We start from the raw sequence: 24,826 nt of genomic DNA, 5'->3' as shown, positions 1-24,826 counted from the left end.
CTGTCTGATTAGTCTAACACAGACTCTAATCTGACTGATTAGTCCTAACACAGACTCTAATCTGTCTGAACAGTCCTGACTGATTAGTCCTAACACAGACTCTAATCTGACAAAGCATTATGTCATGGCAGGTCTGGGTCTGTGTTGTTTACAGTTTGATGCAACTTCTAAGAAAATGTATATGGTATGCTTGATATATATGAGTGTAAAACTGAACATTACTGCCCAAGATCTGCAGTTGCATTATGAGTTAGCAGGTCAGGATCTACAATGTTCATTTGGTTATTTCAGTCATGAGTGAAAAGTGTCAGACCTGATCTATCAGTGTCATATGCAATAGCTGATACAAAATTCAAATCTAAATATGCAATTATACATAACTGATATGGTACTTGCATATGTTCCCACTGCATTACCAGCTCATCAGCCTACTTAAGTATGTAATTAAATATAATTAATATGGTAGTCTGCATTCATTACTTTCTCATTTTCCTGTTTAAATATGTAATTATACATGATTGATATGGTAAGCAGCATGCATTACCTACTCATGTTCATGCTTTCATAAAACGCCTCAGAGTAAATTATGGTACTGATCTGAAATTATTTTTTTTACAGAGATGCAGATTTTGGACTTTAAGACAAGTTTGAGTTGTTGGCCATGAGTTGGCTAGGTGGTCTAAGGTGCTTACTCTGATAGATCACTGACATCCCACCACCATCCACATGGATTTATGTCTCAGGGTCTTCCAGCATTGGTATCTGAGAAATCTTGCCAGTAGCTTCCCATAGGTCAGTGGTTCTTCCTCTGCCAGATATATTGGCTCCCATGTAAAGCCTATAATGTGCTGAAAAATGAGTTATACCCACCACAAAGAGAAGCTTGTGTTGTGAAGTTTAATGATCATGGGGCCTTATGAAGACCTTCAGGCCACTAATGATGACCTTCATGCCAGTAGTATGTTTGATAATGACCTTTTGGCAAGTAATGATGACCTTCCAGTCAGTAATGATGACCTTCAGGCCAGTAAGATGTTTGATGATGACCTTTCAGGACAGTAATGATGACCTTCAGGCAAGTAGGATGTGTGATAATGACCTTCAGAACAGTAATGATGACCTTCCAGCCAGTACTAATGAACTTCAAGCCTGTAAGATGTTTGATGATGACCTTCAGGCCAGTAATGATGACCTTCAGACAAGTAGGATGTTTGATAATGACCTTTAGGCCAGTAATGATGACCTTACAGCCAGTACTGATGAACCTCATGCCAGTAAGATGTTTGATAATGACCTTCAGGCCATTAATGATGACTTTCCAGCCAGCACTGATGAACCTCAGGCCAGTAAGATGTTTGATGATGACCTTTAGGCCAGTAATGATGACCTTCAGGCAAGTAGGATGTTTGATAATGACCTTCTGGCCAGTAATGATGACTTTCAGGCAAGTAGGATGTCTGATTATGACCTTCTGGCCAGTACAATATTTAGTGCTTTACAGCACATCCACAAATACACTACAAGTGCCTTGCTCAAGGACACACCATCAGTACTGGACAGAGGATTCAAATCCACACCCTGCTGGTCCTGAGTCAGGTATGCTAACCCCACTGCCTCCATCTGTCACCTCTAACGATGTGTGTGAGCTATGTTCTACATCCCCAAGCCTGTGGGTATTCAGGCCAGTGGACTTCCTACATCTGCATTGCTGTATTTTGTCTAAATACTTCCTTTTTCACTGGTTAACTTGTGATCAAAAATTGATGACAACATATTCAACTTCCTCCAAATTTAATTGACACCTGTGACCCAATAGTGTTCAAACCACATATAGAATGTATATAAAGCACATATACACTGTACATAAAGCACATACACTGTATATAAAGCACCTACACACTGTATATAAAGCACATATACACTGCATATAAAACATACACTGTATATAAAGCACATACACTGTATATAAAGCACATACACACTGTATATAAAGCACATACACACTGTATATAAGCACATAGACACTGTATATAAAGCATATAAACACTGTATATAAAGCACATATACACTGTATATAAAGCATATATACACTGTATATAAAGCATATATACACTGTATATAAAGCACATACACACTGCATATAAGCACATATACACTATATAAAGCACAAATACACTGTCTATAAAGCACATATACACTGTATATAAAGCATATATACACTGTATATAAAGCACATATACACTGTATATAAAGCACATATACAATGTACATAAAGCACATAGACACTATATAAAGCACATATACACTGCATATAAAGCATATATACACTGTATATAAAGCACATATACACTGTATATACAGCATATATACACTATATAAAGCACATATACACTGCATATGAAGCATATATACACTGCATATAAAGCACATATACACTATATATAAAGCATATATACACTGTATATAAAGCACATAGACTGTATATAAAGCACATATACACTGTATATGTAAAGCACATGCACACTGCATATAAAGCATATATACACTGCATATAAAGCATATATACACTGTATATAAAGCACAAATACACTGCATATAAAGCATATATACACTGTATATAAAGCACATACACACTGCATATAAAGTACATACACACTGTATATAAGCACATATACACTGTATATAAAGCACATATACACTGTATATAAAGCACATATAGTGTATATAAAGCAAATATACACTGCATATAAAGCATATATACACTGTATATAAAGTACATACACACTGTATATAAGCACATAGACACTGTATATAAAGCACATATACACTGCATATAAAGCACATAGACACTGTATATAACACACATATACACTGTATATAAAGCACATATGCACTGTATATAAAGCATATATACACTGTATATAAAGAACATATACACTGTATATAAAGCACATATACAATGTACATAAAGCACATAGACACTATATAAAGCACATATACACTGCATATAAAGCATATATACACTGTACATAAAGCACATATACACTGTATATAAAGCAGATATACACTGCATATAAAGCACATATACACTGTATATAAATTCTTGCTATCAGCCTCATGTTAATAAAATATAAAAAGAATCCTTACATAGCATGTGCAAGGAAAACAAATAGCTAATTTTAATGTTGAATCCTACATAAAGTACTCGTACCTGACCAATGGGAATTGGGATCATTTTTAACAAAAACTAACATATCAGTAGAGACATATACAGTAGACCCTGTCATGAAAGACCACCCCTTATGTCCAGAATGTATGGTCTCTCAAGAGAGGTGGTCTCTAACAACAGGTCATAACACTACATAATCAATAAATCTGTGCACTGTGAATATGGTCTCTCAAGACAGGTTGTTTCACTAAGCAGTGGTCTTTCAATACAGACTTTACTGTACCTTCAATAGTAGGGGCCCCGAGTGGCCGAGTGGTCTAAAGCGCTCTACGTTACGGATCACTGCCATCTCACCTCTGTCTGCGTGGGTTTGAGTCTCAGATTCGGCTAATGTGGGCATGTGAGAAAGCTTGCCAGTAGCTTCTCATGGGTCGGTGGTTCTTTCCGGGGTTTTCCCGGGTTCTTCCTCCACCATTATTACTGGCCGCCATGTATAGCCTATCGTGTGCCGAAAAATGGCACTAAACCCTATAACAACAACAACAACCTTCAATAGTAACTTGTTACATATTCAATTATATATATATATATATATATATATATATATATATATATATATATATATATATATATATATATATATATATATATATATAAAGTAAACTAGTTAGAAGTCATATAATATGAGACCTTCTAATGCCAAACATCTACATTTAACAGGAAATCTGATTTATTTATTTATTTGTTTTTTAATGTATGATTTCACACCAGCACAAGTACCAGAGACAGGAATCAAAGTGTATACATTCATGCAAAGTACGGTCTCATACTTTCACTGCTTGAGAAGACACCATAAATGTGTTATCAGTGTCAAGCTATACCTTTAAACAATAAATCATATCCAAACAGATTCTAAAGAAAAAGGACACATTTGATTTCTCGTGACATTTTGACTTGGGTTTCACTTTCAGACAATGTATTGTAAGTCCTCAATAAGCATGCTATTAAATACATTACTCTGATTGTCAAGCATGAAATCATTGTGCAACCCAAAATCAGTATAATCTTCATTGACTTGCATTCATCTGTATAATCTTCATTGACTTGCATTCATCTGTTCATTGTCAAGCTAAGTATTGAATGACACCTGTCACCATTATCTAATAACTGATATTTACTGGTGAAACAACTCAATAAATCATATCAAGTCTTCAAGCAGTGTCAAAAAATGCTAAATCATATCAAATCTGCAAGTTGTGTCCAAAAATATAAAATCATATCAAGTCTGCAAGGAGTGTCCAAAAATGTAAAATCAGATCAAGGCTGCAAAGAATGTCAAAAATTGTACAAGGCTGCAAAGAGTGTCCAAAAATATCAAATTATATCACGTCTGCAAAGAGTGTCCTAAAATATAAAATCACATCAAGTCTGCAAGGAGTGTCAAACAATGTAACATCATATCAAAGCTGCAAAGAGTGTCCAAAACAGTAAAACGCTGCAAAGAGTATCCAAAAATATAAAATCATATCAAGTCTGCAATGAGTGTCCAAAAATGTAAAAATCATATCAAGGCTACAAAAAGTGTCCTGTTGTTGTTCTAGGGTTTAATGCCATTTTTCAGCACAAGAGAGGCTATACATGGCGGCCAGTATAACTGGTGGTGGAAGAACCCTGGAAAACCCAGGGAAGAACCACCGACCCACGAGAAGCTACTGGCAGGCTTTCCCACATACCAACGCTAGCTGAGCCTTGGACTCGAACACACACAGACAGAGGTGTGATGGCAGTGATCCGGAACAGTGAGCGCTCTAGACCACTCAGCCACTCCGGGCCCCTTAAAAAAAAAAGTGTCCTACAATGTAAGATCATATCAAGTCTGCAAGGAGTGTCAAACAATGTAAGATCATATCAAGGCTGCAAAGAGTGTCCAAAACAGTAAAAGGCTGCAAAGGGTGTCCAAAAATATAAAATCATATCAAGTCTGCAATGAGTGTCCAAAAATATAAAATCATACCAAGTCTGCAAGGAGTGTCCAAAAATGTAAAAATAATATCAAGGCTGCAAAGAGTGTCAAAAACTGTATAAGGCTAAAGAGTGTCCAAAAATATAAAATTATATCACGTCTGCAACGAATGCCAAAAATGTAAAATCATATCAAGTCTGCAAGGAGTGTCCAAAAATGTAAACTCGTATCAAGGCTACAAAGAGTGTCATAAATGTAAAAATGTAAAATCATATCATGGCTGCAAGGAATGTCCAAAAATGTTAAAGGTTGCAAGGTGTGTCCAAAAATATAAAATCATATCAAGGCTGCAAGGAGTGTCCAAAAATGTAAATCATATCAGAGCTGCAAAGAGTGTCCAAAAATGTAAAACCATATATAGTCTGCAAGGAGTACTCAAAAATATAAAATCATACAAAGTCTGCAAGGAGTGTCATAAATTTAAAATCATAAGTCTACAAGGAGTTTCCAAAAATGTAAAATCAAATCAAGGCTGCAATGTGTCCAAAAATGTAAAATGCTGCAAGGGGTGTCCAAAAATATCAAATCATATCAAGGCTGTGAGGAGTGTCCAAAAATGTTAGTGTCCAAAACTTTAAGATCATATCAAACCTGCAAGGAGTGTCCAAAAATTTAAAATCATATATAGTCCGCAAGGAGTGTCCAAAAATGGAAAATATCAAGTCTGCAACAAGTGCCCAAAAATGTAAAATCATGTCAAGGCTGCAAGGAGTGTCCAAAAATGTCAAATCATATCAAGGCTGCAAGGCATGTTCAAATGTGCAAAATCACATCAAGGCTGCAAGTAGTGTCCAAAAACTTAAAATACTGCAAGGAGTGTCCAAAAATATAAAATTATATCAAGGCTACAAAGAGTGTCCAAAAATGTAAATCATATCAAGGCTACAAGGAGTTCCCAAAAATGTAAAAGTCTGCAACGAGTGTCCAAAAATATAAAATTATATCAAGTCTGCAAGGGGTGTCCAAAAATATAAAATTATATCAAGGCTACAAAGAGTGTCCAAAAATATAAAATCATATCAAGGCTACAAGGTGTGTCCAAAAATGTAAAATCATATCAAGTCTACAAGGGGTGTCCAAAAATGTAAAATCATATCAAGTCTACAAGGAGTGTCCAAAAATGTAAAATCATATCAAGGCTGCAAGGAGTGTCAAACAATGTAAGATCATATCAAGGCTGTGAAGAGTGTCCAAAACATTAAAAGGCTGCAAAGAGTGTCCAAAAATATAAAATCATGATAAGTCTGCAACGAGTGTCCAAAAATATAAAATCATATCAAGTCTGCAAGGAGTGTCCAAAAATGTAAAATCATATCAAGGCTGCAAAGAGTGTCAAAAACTGTACAAGGCTAAAGAGTGTCCGAAAATATAAAATCATTAATACTGAAACTTCTAAAACAACTGCCAAGATCAAAAGGATGCATAAAAATAGCACATATTTCAAGCTGAGCTTTATTTTGTAAAATCACACATAGAGGGGACAATTTCCACCCTAAGTTTCCAGTTCTAGAATAGACCCTACAAACATAAAAAATAGAAAGATATGTGTCAATCACTATAAAATTCAACTGACATACCCAAACTAGTCTCAGATATCCAACAGTATAAAACTGATCTCACAGCATAAAGCACCTGTGCTTATTCAGGTGGTGCGGCTCAGTCATTAGGGGCCAATGCACAATAATAATTAACCATTCCAAATAAAGGCATGTCTAACAATATAAAGCTGCAGAATAATTTTGAGCCATGTCATTGATAATTAACAGAAAGAGGGAAAAAAGTTGGAACTGAAATTTCCACTATTATCAAACCTAATATCCCATAATTAGGCATGGATATATGCCCATTTTTGATGAAAGACAACCAACATTTTTACAAAATTCTTGCAAACATTCACACAGAATAACTCTGACATATGACTATGGACTAATTTAAAATACTGGAGTCCCAGTAAGTGAGTCTTGTTGGAGAAACAGCTGAATCCATGATACTAATAAAAAAGTCAAGAAATAATTCTGTGAAGATAAGTAGAAGAATAATGTATTACCATTTAGGACATTAAGTAAATTTGCTCACTACACTTGGAAGCATGACAAAACTGAACAGTATTAAAAATGTTTAGCAGGAGGCACAATAGCTCATTCAGTGTAGAATGTTGGACTTGTGATCTAAGGGTCATGAGTTCGATACCCTATCCAGACCAGCCTGGATCGACTGACTCAGTGTGTCCTTGGGAAATGCACTATAAGCTCACATCTCCTCTATTTGATATAACGAACAATGTTAAAAAATGTCATTAAAAGATAAAAAAGAAAGAACAAATCAGTACAAAATGTGATGCAGTGTTTCCTTTTACCCTCATATGATCACCCCTGAGACTACTATAAATTTTTAATCTGACTCTCAGTTCTGATTTTCAACTCCTCTTGCACCCCTATGGAAAACGCCAAATGGTTGATCTGATTTGACAGCAGTTGGAAATATGGTATACATGAGAAAATATGACGAAGTACATTATGACCTTACTCAACTACTACCTGTCAATTATTTCAAATTTAACATATTCATCTCACTTTTGACATGCTTTTGATTTTTTTAAGCTTTTTACAAGGCTGTAATTTGATACAGTGTTAAATAATATCTGATATTTGTCTATTTTATTACTTATCTCAACTTAACAGCATGTTGATCACAATAAAGCAAAATCTTTTACCCATAATGCATTAGGCATTATGTCATTAAACTCTAAGGAGATCAAACTAATGTAAAATCTTTAACCCATAATGCACTAAGCCTATGTCATTAAACTCTATATTACAAGTTGTCATCTGTCCATGAGGCTCAAAAAGGTAATCTTGAAAAACATTTTTTATATATTTTTAAGTATTTAAAGATTTTAAATAAATGCTCATCAAGTGCCAACTTACTGGAGACCACTAATGATAACTATATAATAAGTACCTGTGATATCTATGTAATAAGCACCTCTGATATCTATGTAATAAATACCTGTGATATCTATGTAATAAGTACCTGTGATATCTATATGTAATAAGCACCTCTGATATCTATGTAATAAATACATGTGATATATATGCAATAAGTACATGTGATTATCAATAATGTTAGGCACTAGAGTTTAATATTAAAAGTATTCAAGAAAATGACTCAGAAAGATCAGATTAGCACGGTCACTGAAGCATGAAGATAACGGTAATGCTGTTACAAAGAGCATTGCATATACATGTATTTGGTTGCATGACTGTAGAAGAAAGAGTGCCAAGATATTGATCCAAACAAGAACAAAAAATGTGCAAAGTAACTCAAGCAGATGACAAATAGGGTCACGTGGCCAATCTGGGTCTGTGCAGTTTGAAACTCGACTTGATTTCTACTATATACTGTTGATAAATTCTCGTTTTATATGGTACTTCAATCCCTGATAAACATAAATGGGTGGGGGGACACAGTCAATAAATTATAATTACAGATTATATACTTCATGGAAAAATACTTGTGGTTCTTAAGTTGATAATAGATCTTCAGAGAAAGTATTAAAGTGAATGTTCTTTTGATATTAAATGAACTAAGCACCCAAACGAAACTACCTAGTGTGCAAATACACACTTCTGATTGTACTGAATGCCTGCCTCGGCTTCCCAACACTCCAAAACTGTCATGCAATAAATAAAAGTTCAAGCAGTAGACAAGCCTGCCCTCACATTAAAATACCTGGCTTCAACATTACCTATTGCCTTTGAATAAACTGATCAAACATTGTTGAGTGTATCTCAGCCCAAAGTTTGTTTTTGCAATCTATCAACTGATACACATTTTTACAGTGTTCAGCAAGAGAATTACAAAATGTACAAGCCTGATAATGGGAATTCAGATTAATTTAATTTATTTAAAGAATACACATGACACAGTATTGATTTTTGTTTCAATACCATCTTTCAGTTATGTGGGTTTAATGTAATTTTTCAGCACATGATACTAGACGATGGCCAGTTTATCTAATTGGAGAAGAGCCTAGGCTGACCCTTAGGAAGAACCGCCAAACCATGAGAAGCTACTGGCAAGCTTTCTAACATACCCACAATGATCAAGCCAAGAATCAAACCCACATGGACAAAGCAAGTTGAGTCACCTATAACGGTGAGCACCTTAGACCACTGAATGCATCCAATAAGCAAATTTAATACAAATCATCACGATGCCAACCAAAATTAACAAATTACCATCAAGACAAGAGCTATACTGCTTTAGACCATTCGTTTTATTGAAGTACTGGAATTTTTGCCTTGTTCTAGTGTAAACAGGGCTAATTTTGTGATACATATGATTGAGTTATCAAGCTAAAATTTACATTGTATCCGATAAAATCAGATTCTATAATTTTACGTGCATAAAATTTTACCACATCTGGTGCTACAAACTCACCAATTTCGTGGCAGGTCGAACCAGCTGACAATTACAGAACTAAAAAACTGTAATAACCATATATACTCATTTATAAATTAAATCCAGCTGCAAATGTAGACTCGGATTTGCTGGAATGGTGCATCAGGCACCAAAAGATCAGGGTCTATGTTGTTCATTACTCCTGATAAACTGCATTATAGATCCAGCTCTGCTGGCACATAATGTGACAGCAAATCTGGGTGTGTGGAGTTTTCAGCTGGACTTGACTTATAATCAAGTACATGTATATACAGTATTAACGAGTTACATTGTGGACATTATGCATGGAGATAAATCATCTCGGCAGTTCCTGTGTGTTTATAGATACATACATGCCCTGATGGTGATTTCAGCTGGTTCTCCAGCTTACATCACTGGAAAGACCTGACCTGAACTTGTTGCTGTTGTTGTTGGGGGCTTAGAGCAATTTTCAAGCACATGACAGATGATACATGGTAACCAGCATAACTATTGGAGAAAGAACAAGAAAGAATTACTGTCCCACAGGAAGCTAGTGATAAGCTTTCTCACATACCCATACAGGCCAGGACTGAAACTCAAACCCACGCAGAAAGAAATGAAATGGCAGTGATCGGGTAACACTTTAGACCACCATGTCACCCAGAGCCGTGAGAGACCCGTGACCTAATGAAATATACCAACCTAGGTCTTTATAAATTGTTCAACAATGCTCAACATTAAACACACACACAGAGAAATTTTTTACTTACCAAAATATTCATCGTCTTCATAAAAATCCAAAGCCAGCTTCGGATACATACTGAGTAATATTTTGGCAACTTCTGCATGCTCAGCACTGTCAGCAAGATAAAGCAAATGAAAGGGGGTTTCTCCGACACCACCACGTTTATCAAGGTCCCAACACGCCTCATGCGTTTCAATTTTATTGAATGCATGCTCTTGATATTCATTCAATATCTGTTCATCTGACTTGGTTTCAACATACACAGAACCCTATTAAAAGAAAAGGGTGAAATCTTAAGTTCATATTGCAAGAATATTTGGAATAAGGGACTGTGATGGCAAGCTGCTCTCCCTCATTATAACATGGAGTTGAAAACCATGCTATGTACTGAACTGCACTGTACTGAGGATGGCAATATAATGAGAATAGCAAAATATACAGAACAGTGGTATGGTGGGCACAATCAAAATTTGGTAATAAGGAAATGAAGATATAAGAATAAGTTTCACCTTGTTCTCTTTCAACACTTACTGTAATATTTGGCAATGATATTAGTCATGGGTTCCACAGTAGTACCGTGTTATATCTGAAACTGCATTATATTGAGGAATGTTGTATAGGGCCGAGCTGTACACAGATTACAATTATGAGAGTATGGCATATGATTTCAGATCAAAATTTTGAAGCAAAATAAAAATGTTTGTGCCACATCAAATATTTCCATGTATAATAGTGCACCTGCAAGGCAATCCTATGATAGCGGTTATTAATTTAGTCAGTGGACTGCAATGATTCAAATGGTTTTTAGTGACAACACTTTTCAGCTAAGAGATGCAAAATGTCTTCTACTGCACAAGAGTGGGAGCTGAGGTAGAGGAATTGGTCTAACGTTGATCTCAAAAGTTGTGGGTTCGATTCCTATCCAGTCATTCTAGGCCAGCTGACTCAGTGTGTATTTTGGAAAATGTACTTAATTCCCATTTCCTTGGCAAGATATAGTCAATAGTGCTGTTAAAACTATCATAGAAAAGATAGAAGCGATATGCATCAAATCTCCTTTAAAATTTAATGATGTTCTTCAATGAAAATTTTAGTTAATTGTGAAACATACCTAAAAAATCTGAGTAAAAAAATAGCAGTAAAGAGTTTCTTGTGATTAACAATAATAATAATAATGTCCTTTTATGAGGGTGAAATAATAGTACAAAAACTAATTTCCTAGTGGCCCTCAATTATCTACATATGTACAGTCAAATATATTAAATACAGCTCAGGGAAACAAAAATACAATAACAGTATTATGGATTGATGTGCACCAAAGCAACTAAGTATGCAATGACAGCACACTGAGCATTGTGTACTCAAGCATGACTGACAATGCTGCACATATTTTACTGAAGATATGTTTATACTTTATCTTGATTTTTCTCTAAGTTTATTTACAGAAAAGCGTTTCTTGTTGTATGCACAAGAGCACATTGCTAATGCTGAAACACATTTGTGTCAGACTGGATCCAGATTAAGTTTACTTACAAGAGCACACTGCTTATGCTGAAACACATTTGTGTCAGACTGGATCCAGATTAAGTTTATTTACAAGAGCATATTGCTAATGCTGAAACACATCTGTGTCAGACTGGATCCAGATTAAGTTTATTTACAAGAGCACATTGCTAATGCTGAAACACATCTGTGTCAGACTGGATCCAGATTAAGTTTATTTACAAGAGCACATTGCTAATGCTGAAACACATTTGTGTCAGACTGGATCCAGATTAAGCTTTTTTACAAGAGCACATTGCTAATGCTGAAACACATTTGTGTCAGACTGGATCCAGATTAAGTTTAGAGACCATTCAACAACACAGTATAAAGAATTACCAGAAAATGGAATAATCATATTGCTTATATCCCAGATTAAAGAGGCTGACTTGGAAATGATCAAAATGAAAGAAAATAAATTTCATTCTGCTAAAAGATGTGTAGCACTTGAAGAGAAAACATCGATGAATGTGATACTATGTGTGTAAACTGTTAATTTAGTTCCAACATATACAACATACTGCCAACATTCTTGTGCTGAATAAGTACATATGACATTAGCTGAACAGTAATATAAAAGTGAACTAGTATGAACTTACTGCAGTAATATAGAAGTGAACTAGTATGAATTTACTGCAGTAATATAAAAGTGAACTAGTACTTATTTACTGCAGTAATATAAAAGTGAACTAGTATGAATTTACTGCAGTACATCTAATATAAAAGTGAACTACTAGTATGAATTTACTGTAGTACATCTAATATAAAAGTGAACTACTAGTATGAATTTACTACAGTAATATAAAAGCGAACTAGTATGAATTTGCTGCAGTAATATAAAAGAGAACTAGTATGAATTTAGTGCAGCAATATAAAAATGAACTAGTATGAATTTACTAAAATAATAAAAAAGTTAGCTACTAATATTAAGTGCAGCAATATAAAAGTGAACTACTATTATGAATTTTTTGTAGTACATCTAATATAAAAGTGAACTACTAGTATGAATTTACTGTAGTACATCTAATATAAAAGTGAACTACTAGTATGAATTTACTACAGTACATCTAATATAAAAGTGAACTACTAGTATGAATTTACTAAAATAATAAAAAAGTTAGCTACTAATATTAAATTAGTGCAGCAATATAAAAGTGAACTACTATTATGAATTTTTTGTAGTACATCTAATATAAAAGTGAACTACTAGTATGAATTTACTGCAGTACATCTAATATAAAAGTGAACTACTAGTATGAATTTACTGCAGTACATCTAATATAAAAGTGAACTACTAGTATGAATTTTTTGTAGTACATCTAATATAAAAGTGAACCACTATTATGAATTATTGTAGTACATCTAATATAAAAGTGAACCACTATTATGAATTATTGTAGTACATCTAATATAAAAGTGAACTACTAGTATGAATTTACTGTAGTACATCTAATATAAAAGTGAACTACTAGTATGAATTTACTGCAGTACATCTAATATAAAAGTGAACTACTATTATGAATTATTGTAGTACATCTAATATAAAAGTGAACTACTAGTATGAATTATTGTAGTACACCTAATATAAAAGTGAAATTCTAGTATGAATTTACTGTAGTACATCTAATATAAAAGTGAACTATTAGTATGAATTTACCATAGTACATCTAATATAGAAGTGAACTACTATTATGAATTTACTGCAGCAGCTGTAAAAGTGAACTACTATTATGAATTTACTGCAGTACATCTCATATAAAAGTGAACTACTAGTATGAATTTACTGTAGTAATAAAAAAGTGAAATAGTATGAATGTACTGCAGTAATATAGAAGTGAACTAGAACTACTGGTGGGATTAATTTATTAAAATAATACAAAAAGTGAGCTACTTATATGAATTTACTACAGTAATTTCAACACATTTCATGTGAATGTTCAACACTGTGGCTTTAAGCAAGTAATAAGTAAATGATCAAAAAATATTCATTGCCCTAGAAAGTGCAAAAGGCCACATAAAGTGTACCCGACAGATCCTCTGGGTCCCTTTTCTTAAAGCTTGTGAAAACAATGGATTTAAACCTGGTCCTGGGCATTTAGAACTTACTCTTCAGAAATCCTCTGACTTGAGGCAAATAAAGAACCTCTACATCATATATCAACATAACTGGATTTTTACCACACTACCAAACCATTTAACTACATCTATTTCCAACATATAATTTTGTCTTTAGGCCTAAACACAAAGCTCTGTATGCTTAAGCCAAAATGCAAAGCTCTGTATGCTTTAGGCCAAAATACAAAGCTCTGTGTGCTTTAGGCCAAAATACAAAGCTCTGTATGCTTTAGGCCCAAATACAGCTCTGTATGATTTAGGCCCAAATACTAAGCTCTGTATGATTTAGGCCCAAATACAGCTCTGTATGATTTAGGCCCAAATACAGCTCTGTATGATTTAGGCCCAAATACTAAGCTCTGTAACTATGGTTTAGGCCCAAATACCAAACCTGCATGCCCAGAAACCAAATTTCATTTCACCATTTGGCATAAAACCATTTAGCATAAAAAAAAGTGCAGAATCAGCAAAATAAATCAATCTTGCAAATACTGCAAATTCTATATTCCCAAATGAACACCTACTGTAAATTACCACCTTAGTTATTACAATCCCCAGAACTAATATTTGTTCTTAGCCAATGCCTCTAGTAATCCATTCATTTTTTTCTGAGTAAATGCAATGAAACCAGAGACTTTTTGTCATGGCTATGTTACTGTCTACAGACAGTTTCAAACACAGAGGTTGCAGCAGTAATTGCAACTCCCCACCCCACCGCTGGCAGTTTTCAGCTGTTTATTGGATAAAGCCTCCACCACATTTACTGCAAAAATTAGTCAAATTTGTATATTTGAACTACATTAAAATCCTAATAATAAAACAGAACAATTCTGGATTCACTTCCACATTGAAAGTCCTAACAACTCTTAAATTTGACCCCCGACTTTTAACAAAAAAAATTTTTATATACCAAATTTTGACCTTATCTTTAAAGAATTTTATATTTAAAATGTATCTTTAATTTTATGTACATCTTCCCAATTTGTACCATGGTTACCTTTTAACTTAAACCTTTTTTGACAATACATATACATATAAAAATATTTGGAATGGAGCATCTTTTCAAAAAGACCACATTTCAATTGACATAGGCTAGCTAATGATACAGTTGATAGCCAGTACTGTGCTGACATGCTATTACATCCTATATATATATATATCATGATACAGGCTAGCTAATGATACAGTGTGATAGCCAGGACTGTGCTGACATGTTATTAGATCCTATACATATATCACGATACAGACTAACTAATGATACAGGGTGATAGCCAGTACTGTGCTGACATGCTATTAGATCCTATACATATATCATGATACAGGTAGCTAATGATAAAGGGTAATAGCCAGTACTGTGCTGACATGCTATTAAATCCTATAAATATATCATGATACAGGGTAGCTAATGATACAGTGTGATAGCCAGTACTGTGCTGACATGCTATTAAATTCTATAAATATATCATGATACAGGGTAGCTAATGATACATTGTGATAGCCAGTACGGTGATGACATGCTATTAAATCCTATAAATATATCATGATATAGGGTAGCTAATGATACAGGGTGATAGCAAGTACTGTGCTGACATCCTATTAGATCCTATACATATATCACGATACAGACTAACTAATGATAAAGGGTGATAGCCAGTACTGTGCTGACATGCTATTAGATCCTATACATACATCATGATACAGGCTAGCTAATGATACAGGGTGATAGCAGAAAGAAACAAAAGCTACAAAAACAAGGAGAGAAAGTGACCTCATCAAAAGCCTGACCCACGCAGACAGAGAAAGCTACTGGCAAATGATAAAGTATAAACTGTCAAAAAATGGATATTATCATAATTTTTCTATCCCTCTGAAAGACATTAACAACAAGGCTGCTGGAAATATCAACTGCATCAACATATCTAATTGACTGCAACACTCTTGTTTAATTCAAAGATTGTTACTCTCATGATAATTAATCCTATAGAAGTTTTAAAGTATTTGTCAAACTTAGAAATGTTTTGATTAATTTTCCCCCTAAATATTATTGGAATTTGTAGTGTTACAATTCTGTGATCTTAAACTAAATAACTGAATGAAAAGAAGCCAATAAGTTTCATAAAATTCAATAAATAATTTAATTCTCGAAGTTACAAAGTGAAAATTAAAGAGGAACTTACAGTATTGTGAATTAAATCCTAAATGTTCTTTCACAAGTTCAAAAGTACAGTTTTCTGAATGAATTCCAGGTCTTGAATGTGATGATGTACCACCAGTCTTGATGTATCACAATGATATAATCAACAATGTCTTCGAATGAATTCCCACTACTCCCAAAGCAGTGTTTTTATTCCAAAAAGTAAATGAGAACTTTGTAATCCAAGTCAAAAATGTAAATCTCCACTTAATTTATAACAGAACACAGCTTAAAAGTGATTCCAATAGATGGATATTAAAACAGGAATGACAAATTTTTGTTTATCAGAACCTTATACAAAATCCACAATAAGATGACAGTGATGTGAGTTGTAAGTTCTCTTTCAGAGCATTCTATGTTCAAAAGGCATGTCAGCACATTTACAAATAACCATTTGCTTCAACTACAACCTACAATTATCATGGATAAAAGTCAAGCACATAATTTCAATATACATAACAGTCGACTTATACCAGTTTATTATTAATCTACCTTTACTAATACTGCATCCCATTCAACATGCATTCAATATGTGCCTATATATGACTTTTGACATGTCCAATAATGGAATTCAATTAAGAAAGCATCATTTACATGACTTAACTAATACATGCAAGGTAACCATAGACAGATGAATTCAGAACAAAATATGACCCTGGACCTGCCATGACCATTGTCCCACTGCAATTCTAATCAATACACATGTATATTTCAACTGGTAATTACCATGACAACAGCACAAGATGTGTTTAATTCCCAGAGCCTGACTGATGTCTCTGTTTTTGTCTTCAGTGGACCACATTAGCAACTGACAACTGTAAAGATCTAGATGGGCACTCAGAAAAAAACACTTTAGGTGGGGTCTTAAATTGATGATCTCTCCCCACTTATTTTCATGCACTGTTTTAAATCATTTAAGTGTATCCAAAATACATTTTAGGCCACACCATTAGTTTTCATCTTTAACGGGACAAAGTTCTCTCTATGGCACCTGTTGTGCACATAAAAAAGGCACTCAGAAGGAAGAATAAAATGCATAAGAGATTGTAACAGTTGAATTTAGATAGAATGAATCTAGTACACCCCAAACTGACTTACTGCAAGGAACATAACTATGGTGAATTTATCTGATGACAGTAAATGGTCATATTTATTTTGATCAGCTTGATACCAAGTGAGAATACATGGTCGACAATCATATGTAGAAAACAAAAAGCTGAGACAATGACACCTTCAGCAAAAACAAAGCATTATTTGCAAAGCAACAAATGGAGGAAAAATGGTACACTCAAATATCCATAATAAATTCTACATAAGAATCATGGTTACCACTCAAGCAAACATAAGACATTCAAATCCTGGTATGCAAGGGCTGTGTCTGGGGAGCCTTTCTGAGTGAAGGTTGAGAATGAATACATCTTTGAATCTTCATAAACGAAAAAACAGGTAAGGATATTTATGATCCCTTTTTTTTCTAAAAGGCCCCCATTTTAACCTGGCAGGGGCAATGGACCCCACCTTTTCCATTTCTGGAAAGAAAACTTGTGATCCGAATGACAGGATCCTTTATGCCCTTCAGGACATTGTTGGGTTCCAAGGGTTGTTAGTGCCAGGGGTAGATGTGGGAGATAAGTACCCACTTCCCTTGGAAATCCCCAAATGGCTTGTGTCTGATAAAGCCTATGACAACCACATCCAGCTCCAGGCCTTCACAAGTGTTTTAACTACTAAGCCCGGCGGAACCTGTTTAAACTGACTGGAAAAGGGATGAGAGGCGAGTTTCTGGTGCCCAAAAACCAGACACTTTAGGCAGAAGGGACTCATTAACCTTGACAGGTTGCCCATCTAGGAAAAGGTAAACTCCAGCTTCAAACCTTCTCTGCCTAATGTGACTATACCCTCTCATGGGAGAGGCTAAGGGAGTAAACCCCAACAGAAAATCTGGCGACTTGGCATTGCTTTCAGTGTCATCTTGGTAACTCCTGCAACGTCACTGGTGCCATGAAGTATTGGCTTGTCCTATCCCTTCAATCCATCAACTGCATGGAGTGGGGGAATCAGCTGCATGGGTAACAGATGATTCTCCATATCACCCTGCGCGCAGGCTTGCACCCTGAAGAGGACACTCCAGCTTTGCCTCACAGATTCAACATAAAATGGGAAGCAGCAGTTATAAGTCACTACTCGATTGGTGTAGAGTCAGGCGCCAGGGATTGCTTCTGACAGGGGGAGAGACTGTCAGGTCTCAATGGACAGCTACCGCCCACCTCAAGCTGGGAAGCCCCCTGCCCAATAAGGTGCTGTCCCACCAGTTTGCCTGCCTTGCTGGGTGCAAAGGGCTTAAGGTATGCAAGCACCTGGCAAGCAGACTACAACTACTACACTAAGAGATAACAAAAGAAAACCAAACAAAGAAACCTCCAATCCTCAGCTAGGTGCCTGGAATAACCAGACCATGCTGTTTGGGCTCTCAGATGACCTCCAGGCAATCAGTCATGTTCGAAAAACTTCAGTCATCAACAATCAACTCCAGGTCAACATCGCCTCACTATAGGAGACCTGGCTACCAGATTCCGGGTCCCTCAGCGAAAAGAACTACATGTTCTTCCGGCAAGGAAAAAGTACCAATGAAGCTAGAGAGTTTGTTGTTGGATTCGCCATCAGGAACTCTCTGCTTGGGTTGATAGAAGCCTGCCACAAGAAACCTACTGTGGAAGAACTAAAGAAGGCCTTAGAGAAACTGTCCTTAGGTAAAGCCACTGGGAAGGATGGCATCCCAGCAGAAATCAAGTGTGGCTGCAGCATGCTGCTCACACATCTGCATGACCTCCTCTGCCAGTGCTGGGATGAGGATGCAGTGCCTCAGGACATGAGAGATGCCAACATCATAACCCTGTACAAGAACAAGGGCGACAGAAGTGACTGCAGCAACTACAGGGGCATATCAATTCTCATTATCATGGGTAAAGTCTTTGCATGCATCATCCTGAACAGACTGCAGATGCTTGCTGACAGAATGTATTCAGCATTGTAGTGCAGGTTCCATGCAGATAGTTCCACAATCGACATGATCTTCTCCATCAGGCAACTGCAGGAGAAATGCAGAGAACAACACAGACCCCTCTTCCTGGCCTTTATAGACCTCACTAAGGCATTCAATCTGGTCAGCAGAGATGGACTCTTCACAATCCTGGTGAAGATTGGATGCCCTCCAAAGCTGCTAAGCATGATCCAGTCCTTCCATTATGACATGAAAGGCACAGTGCAGTATGATGGTTCAACATCTGACCCCTTCAAAATCCGCAGCGGAGTGAAACAGGGCTGTGTCCTTGCCACGATGCTCTTCTGCATCTTCTTCACTGTCCTGTTCGAGCACGCCTTTCGGGCATCCAAAGAAAGGATCTACCTGTACACATGATCAGACAGCAGACTGTTCAACCTGGCACAACTGAAGGCAAAGAGCAAAGTGCGAGAAGCAACCATCAGAGACACGCTCTTCGCAGACAATGCTGCTCTATCCACGCACACAGAAGCTGAGTTACAGCGCCTAATGAACCATTTTGCTAAAGCATGCTATGAGTTTAGGTTGACCATCAGCCTACAGAAAACTAATGTGATGGCTCAGGATGCGGACCCCCCAAGCATCATCATCAACAACTATGAACTAGAGGTAGTCAGTCAGTTCACGTACCTCAGCTCTACCATCACCAACAACCTTTCACTCGATGCTGAGCTCAACAAACAGATTGGAAAGGCATCAGCAACTCTCTCCAGGTTGTCGCAGAGATTGTGGAACAACAGGATGCTGACCCTGAACACCAAGATCTCCATGTACCATGCCTGTGTGCTAAGCACTCTAATGTATCCCAGTGAAACCTGGACTCTGTACGCATCACAAGAGAAAAGACTGAGCGCCTTTCAAGTAACAAACACCAAAGTGCTTGAAGGTGCCAAGAATCCCAGCATGGTCACACTCCTCTGCCAACATTGCATCAGATGGCTGGGCCATGTACGTCGGATGGATGACGGATAGATCCCCAAAGACCTTCTTTATTCAAAACTTGCCTCTGGCAAAAGGTTGATTGGACGGCCACATCTCCACTTCAAGGATGTCCGCAAGCGCGACATGAAAGTCCTTGACATCGATGTCAACACCTGGAAAGAGCTTGCTCTAGATAGGTCCAGCTGGCGACACACTCTGGTCACTGGTATGAAAACCAGCGAGGACAAGCTACACTTGCTAGCTGATGAAAAGCTATCTCAGAGGAAGAAGAAGCAGCTCCAACCCACACAAGACTCAACCTTCAAGTGCAGCAATGACTGCCACTCCCGTGTTGGGCTTCATAGCCACAGCTAACGCTGTACAACCACCAACCGGGACATCTCTCATGGGCACACTTCCATCGTCTCTAGAGACTGACAGATGCCAACAAACAATACAGGACATTGTCCTGCCCAACTGTAATATTTGGTGAAGGTAAGTGAAGCAACTTAAATTTTACAAACCAAATTGTTAGTGAGCCAACAGACATTTATGAAGATACCATTATATGCTTTGACGTATTGCAAGCATACTTTTTTGGGTGCAAGACAAGTGTACATTTCAGATGTCAAGGTATTTTAAATATTTACCATCATCTATTACATTTTATCTATGACATGCTTCGCCAAATACACAAACAGACGTTCTTGACACTAGCACCTTTAAGAAAAGTATGCATTATTAGTGACAGTGCCGAGTACTAAACAGTAATTTTATCTTATGATCCATTTAAAGTTATATACCTTGTAGCTAATGTAAGTATTGTATTCACTGGGATCAATAGTTATCTTCATATAAAGCAGTATACAGGTACAATATACAGAGTTAATAAGTGACATTGAACTATTTGAATATATTTATCCATTATGCAACAAAGAGAATTTAATAACAATCAAAATCAACCAGAGTACATTATGTCAGAATGAATGGAAATTATTTCCCATTACTTGAACTGAAAATGGTCTGAGAGAGAGAGAGGACTGGGTGGATGGGTTGCAAACAAGGCTCTAGCAGGTATCTCACAATACAATACAATGAAATGGTCAAGATGTGTGAGAAAAAGGGGTTGGTGGCAAATGCGTACAAGGATCTAGCAGTGATTATGTCATTAGTCCGAGTTCAAGGTTACTGCATAAAACCTTCATTTATTAAAGATATCTGAAACTCAAGAGTACAAATACATACTGATTTGAATTCTCTATAATGTACTGTGACAGGACTGTGTGCTGCCATCAATTTAATTTCTGCATAGCACCATTAGGTGTTTTGTAGAAAAAGATGTTATTGTAATCTTGTGTTATATTAAGTATCATTCTAGACCACCATAACAATTACATTTACTGATTCAGGTTGAAAATACTTCATTCTGTTTCTTTTTTGTAGGGTATATTTGACACCAAATATATCTCTATTATCCACATTTTAAAAATATAGGCACAGCTAATGGCCAAAAAGAGACTACTGTGACTTATATATACTGGTCCACCCAAAGTGATCCTGCACTCCACCTCCCACATCCTGAAAAATGACCCTATAGAAATCTTTTACACCTTTCAATCCTACCCTATGAGTGTTTTTGCCTGGGAGAAAAACTATTCAAGAGCCTATTTTTGGAAAAAGATGCAACTTATAGATTATTTTACCCCTCCCCCCATGAAGTGAAAAATTTCTGCCATGGAAAAGTCCTAGTGTCAATTAACATGCATACACAACGCAGTCTAAAAGCTTTCCTTGAAACTGACAAACCCATCATCATCAAAAAGAAAACAATGAATGGTAATGCACATTCATTTTTTCAAGGTGATGTATATAAAGAATATTGCTCAGACTTGCCAATCTATCAGAAGCTGCGGAGCAGAGATTTTACTACTTAGGAAAAGTATTAAGCTAATATTTGGTGTAAACATTCTTAACTTACCATGTTTCTTTTATTATCTATATAAAGACAATATAGTATATAATACAAAAAAAAAAAATTGCCATTAAAATAATTAATGAACGCCAAATACCCAGATAACTGACTCACTGGCACACTAGTTTGTTTTTTTACAAAACAGATCATTTTCAGCTTATAGTGAAAATGTCACAAAATTCAGACAAAAACTAAGACAATTATAACAACTTCAATGTGCCAGCACAACTGCTTTGGCTGTCTGCCTTTAATTAAACACTTGGCAGCCAATCACCAGCTCTACAGTCTGGGTAGAGTTTGGGGATTGATCAATTGCAATTTTAGCATATTGCCTATAATATATCCACTGATGATATATAAATATATCTATACCAAGAATTTATTTTGCAGGTATCAATAAAATAAAAGATTTCCTGTCCATCAAATATATCTATAAGAAATTGGAACTAAAACTTTTTTAATATGCTCCATTCAACTGCATGCCCTGATTTATAAAATGTTTACTTATTTATATAAGTAGATCAATGTGACACTGCTGAGGTCACCAACCATATATATTCAAGTAAAACGCTAGTCGAACTGCAAACTGTACAGACCCAGATCTGCCATCGCATAATGCATTTTTATTTTTAAGTTAATTGCCCTAAATACCCAGTACTCAAAGAAAATACTTTTTGCAACACAGACCCAAGGCAAGACACTTTTAAAAATACCAAGGCCCTACTCATATTCCACTAGCCCTGACTCCAATTCAGTGAGCAGCTGGAAAAGGTCCTATTTATAATTGTTATTTTGACACAACACTGAAACTGCTAGATTTTAAAAAATGGAAAGAAATTTTAAAAGATCACATTACATTGATTCCTGACTAAATATTTGACATAAAGCACAGGCCCAATGACCTGTGACCTTTTGGCCTCAAAACACAGAATGGGCAACTCATTTACAACACAAATGGGGCCTGTCACCTATATCTGAAGGAGTCCCAGGCATCGGGCTATCAGAATGTTTAGCTCTGCTTCACCTTTGACCTTTTGGCCCCAAAACCTAAAAGATTATCCTTATTTCAAGTGCTGCTAGCAAGTCACAAAATTTTTTTAACTGCAGATAGTGCACTCTGTGTTATTGTGCATAAAGATAATAGATTATGAACATTGGATTGTCACAGAAGAATACGGCCTGCCTAATGAAGAAGTGTGAATGTGTGTGTGTGTTTTGGATTTTTAATGTAGCTTTAAAAAATATTCAGTCATATCGAAATGATGTCTGCAGTGTGGCAGTTTATAGTGATGTCTAGCACAAAGACATCATGCAACAGACAATGTAGCATTATGTCCCACCCAGTCACATTATCCTGACACCAGGCTGACCGGTCCTAACAATAACCTCTTAATGCCTAGCAAGACAGCTGTCTGTTCTATTAATATAAGTCTTTGGTAAGACTTGGACGGGGTCTGAACCTGCAACCTCCCATATCCAAGGCAGACTCTCTAATGACTAGACCATTGCAGCAGACCTTATGATGATGGACACGTAAAAGTGGTATCTACACCTGCATCCACATTATAAACAGGTTCAGGTGTTATCAATTAAACCAGGAGGGTTGTGTATTCCTTTCAGATTTAAATTTGTGTTACAGTATTAAACTGTACCAAGCCACAAACTGTAAATAAAAAATGGATTCCATTTTGTTTCCTATTTAAATGCTATAAAATCAGTGCTACAATTATCTTGACTACACCATAATCAACAATAAATGGTCTGGTGACTGTTCCATTGATTTCCAATGTAACTAAAAGAAACAAAAATATTGACTCGGCACTAACGTATATTGACTCCAGAAAGATGATGAAACCACTGCCATGACTGCTGTATATTACTGTATGTTCCAAATTTGCAATCAAGGTATCCATACTATAAAAAAGAGTAATTTGAAGGTGCTGACACTCTACATAACTGGCCAAAAACAATTACCAGTAATTCATTATAATTCTATTCTCACGTCCATTTATTCTGTTTAAATCATGAGCATTCAACCATCTCTGATAGTCCTGAGAAATTCCAATACATCAAATTTGGTAACAATGCTATTCCTTTACATGTTGGTTCTGATATCAACTATAAAAACCGCTAGTCTCAATATGCTATGCTTGGGTAAACCTACAATTTATATTTTTACGAAATTGAAAAAAAAGTTACCATAGTGGAATTGTTTAGGTCATGCATAAGTGGGTTTGATAAAAATTCATTCACACTTGTTTCTGTAAACATGCCCACAAGCCAGTATATATTAAGACCTGAATTGAAACACTGGACCTTAAAATCAATGTCCAATTGCTAACTATCAACTAATTCATCAGAATTCAATCAGTCTGGTCTAAAATCACTTGTATATGTACAAGACTGTGACTGACTGTTCACAAGCTCGCTGAAGTATAAAAATGCAACCAACAGGCTCTGATTTCACCCCAAGGTCATTTAATTCGGTTTGAAAGCTCATTCACAAAAGACCCAATTTGTTGATGGTCAGATGAGCATCATTTTCATTCAGAACCACAAAACATCTCAATATGTGTTTCAGTGAAATCCCATATCAATGCCATTATAAGAATAATATCGATTTTTTCTTCACCCATGGTTACATCATAAAATTTCACAA

At 35.9% G+C, this 24,826-nt stretch overlaps 1 protein-coding gene across 1 annotated transcript in view; it reads right to left on the bottom strand.

Moving 5' to 3' along the window:
• Positions 1-24,826, bottom strand: part of LOC149804089 (transient receptor potential cation channel subfamily V member 6-like) — a 173,669-nt gene that overhangs the window by 138,207 nt on the left and 10,636 nt on the right. Inside the window, exon 2 of the mRNA XM_089954044.1 lies at positions 10,388-10,631. Coding sequence (XP_089810170.1) covers positions 10,388-10,631 — 244 coding nt within the window. The remainder of the gene's footprint in view (positions 1-10,387; positions 10,632-24,826) is intronic.

The sequence above is a fragment of the Sinohyriopsis cumingii genome, chromosome 3, assembly GCF_028554795.1.
Source record: "Sinohyriopsis cumingii isolate HCF-2022 chromosome 3, ASM2855479v2, whole genome shotgun sequence".
Classification (NCBI taxonomy): Eukaryota; Metazoa; Mollusca; class Bivalvia; order Unionida; family Unionidae; genus Sinohyriopsis; species Sinohyriopsis cumingii.
This window is presented reverse-complemented; position numbering and strand designations above follow the sequence as displayed.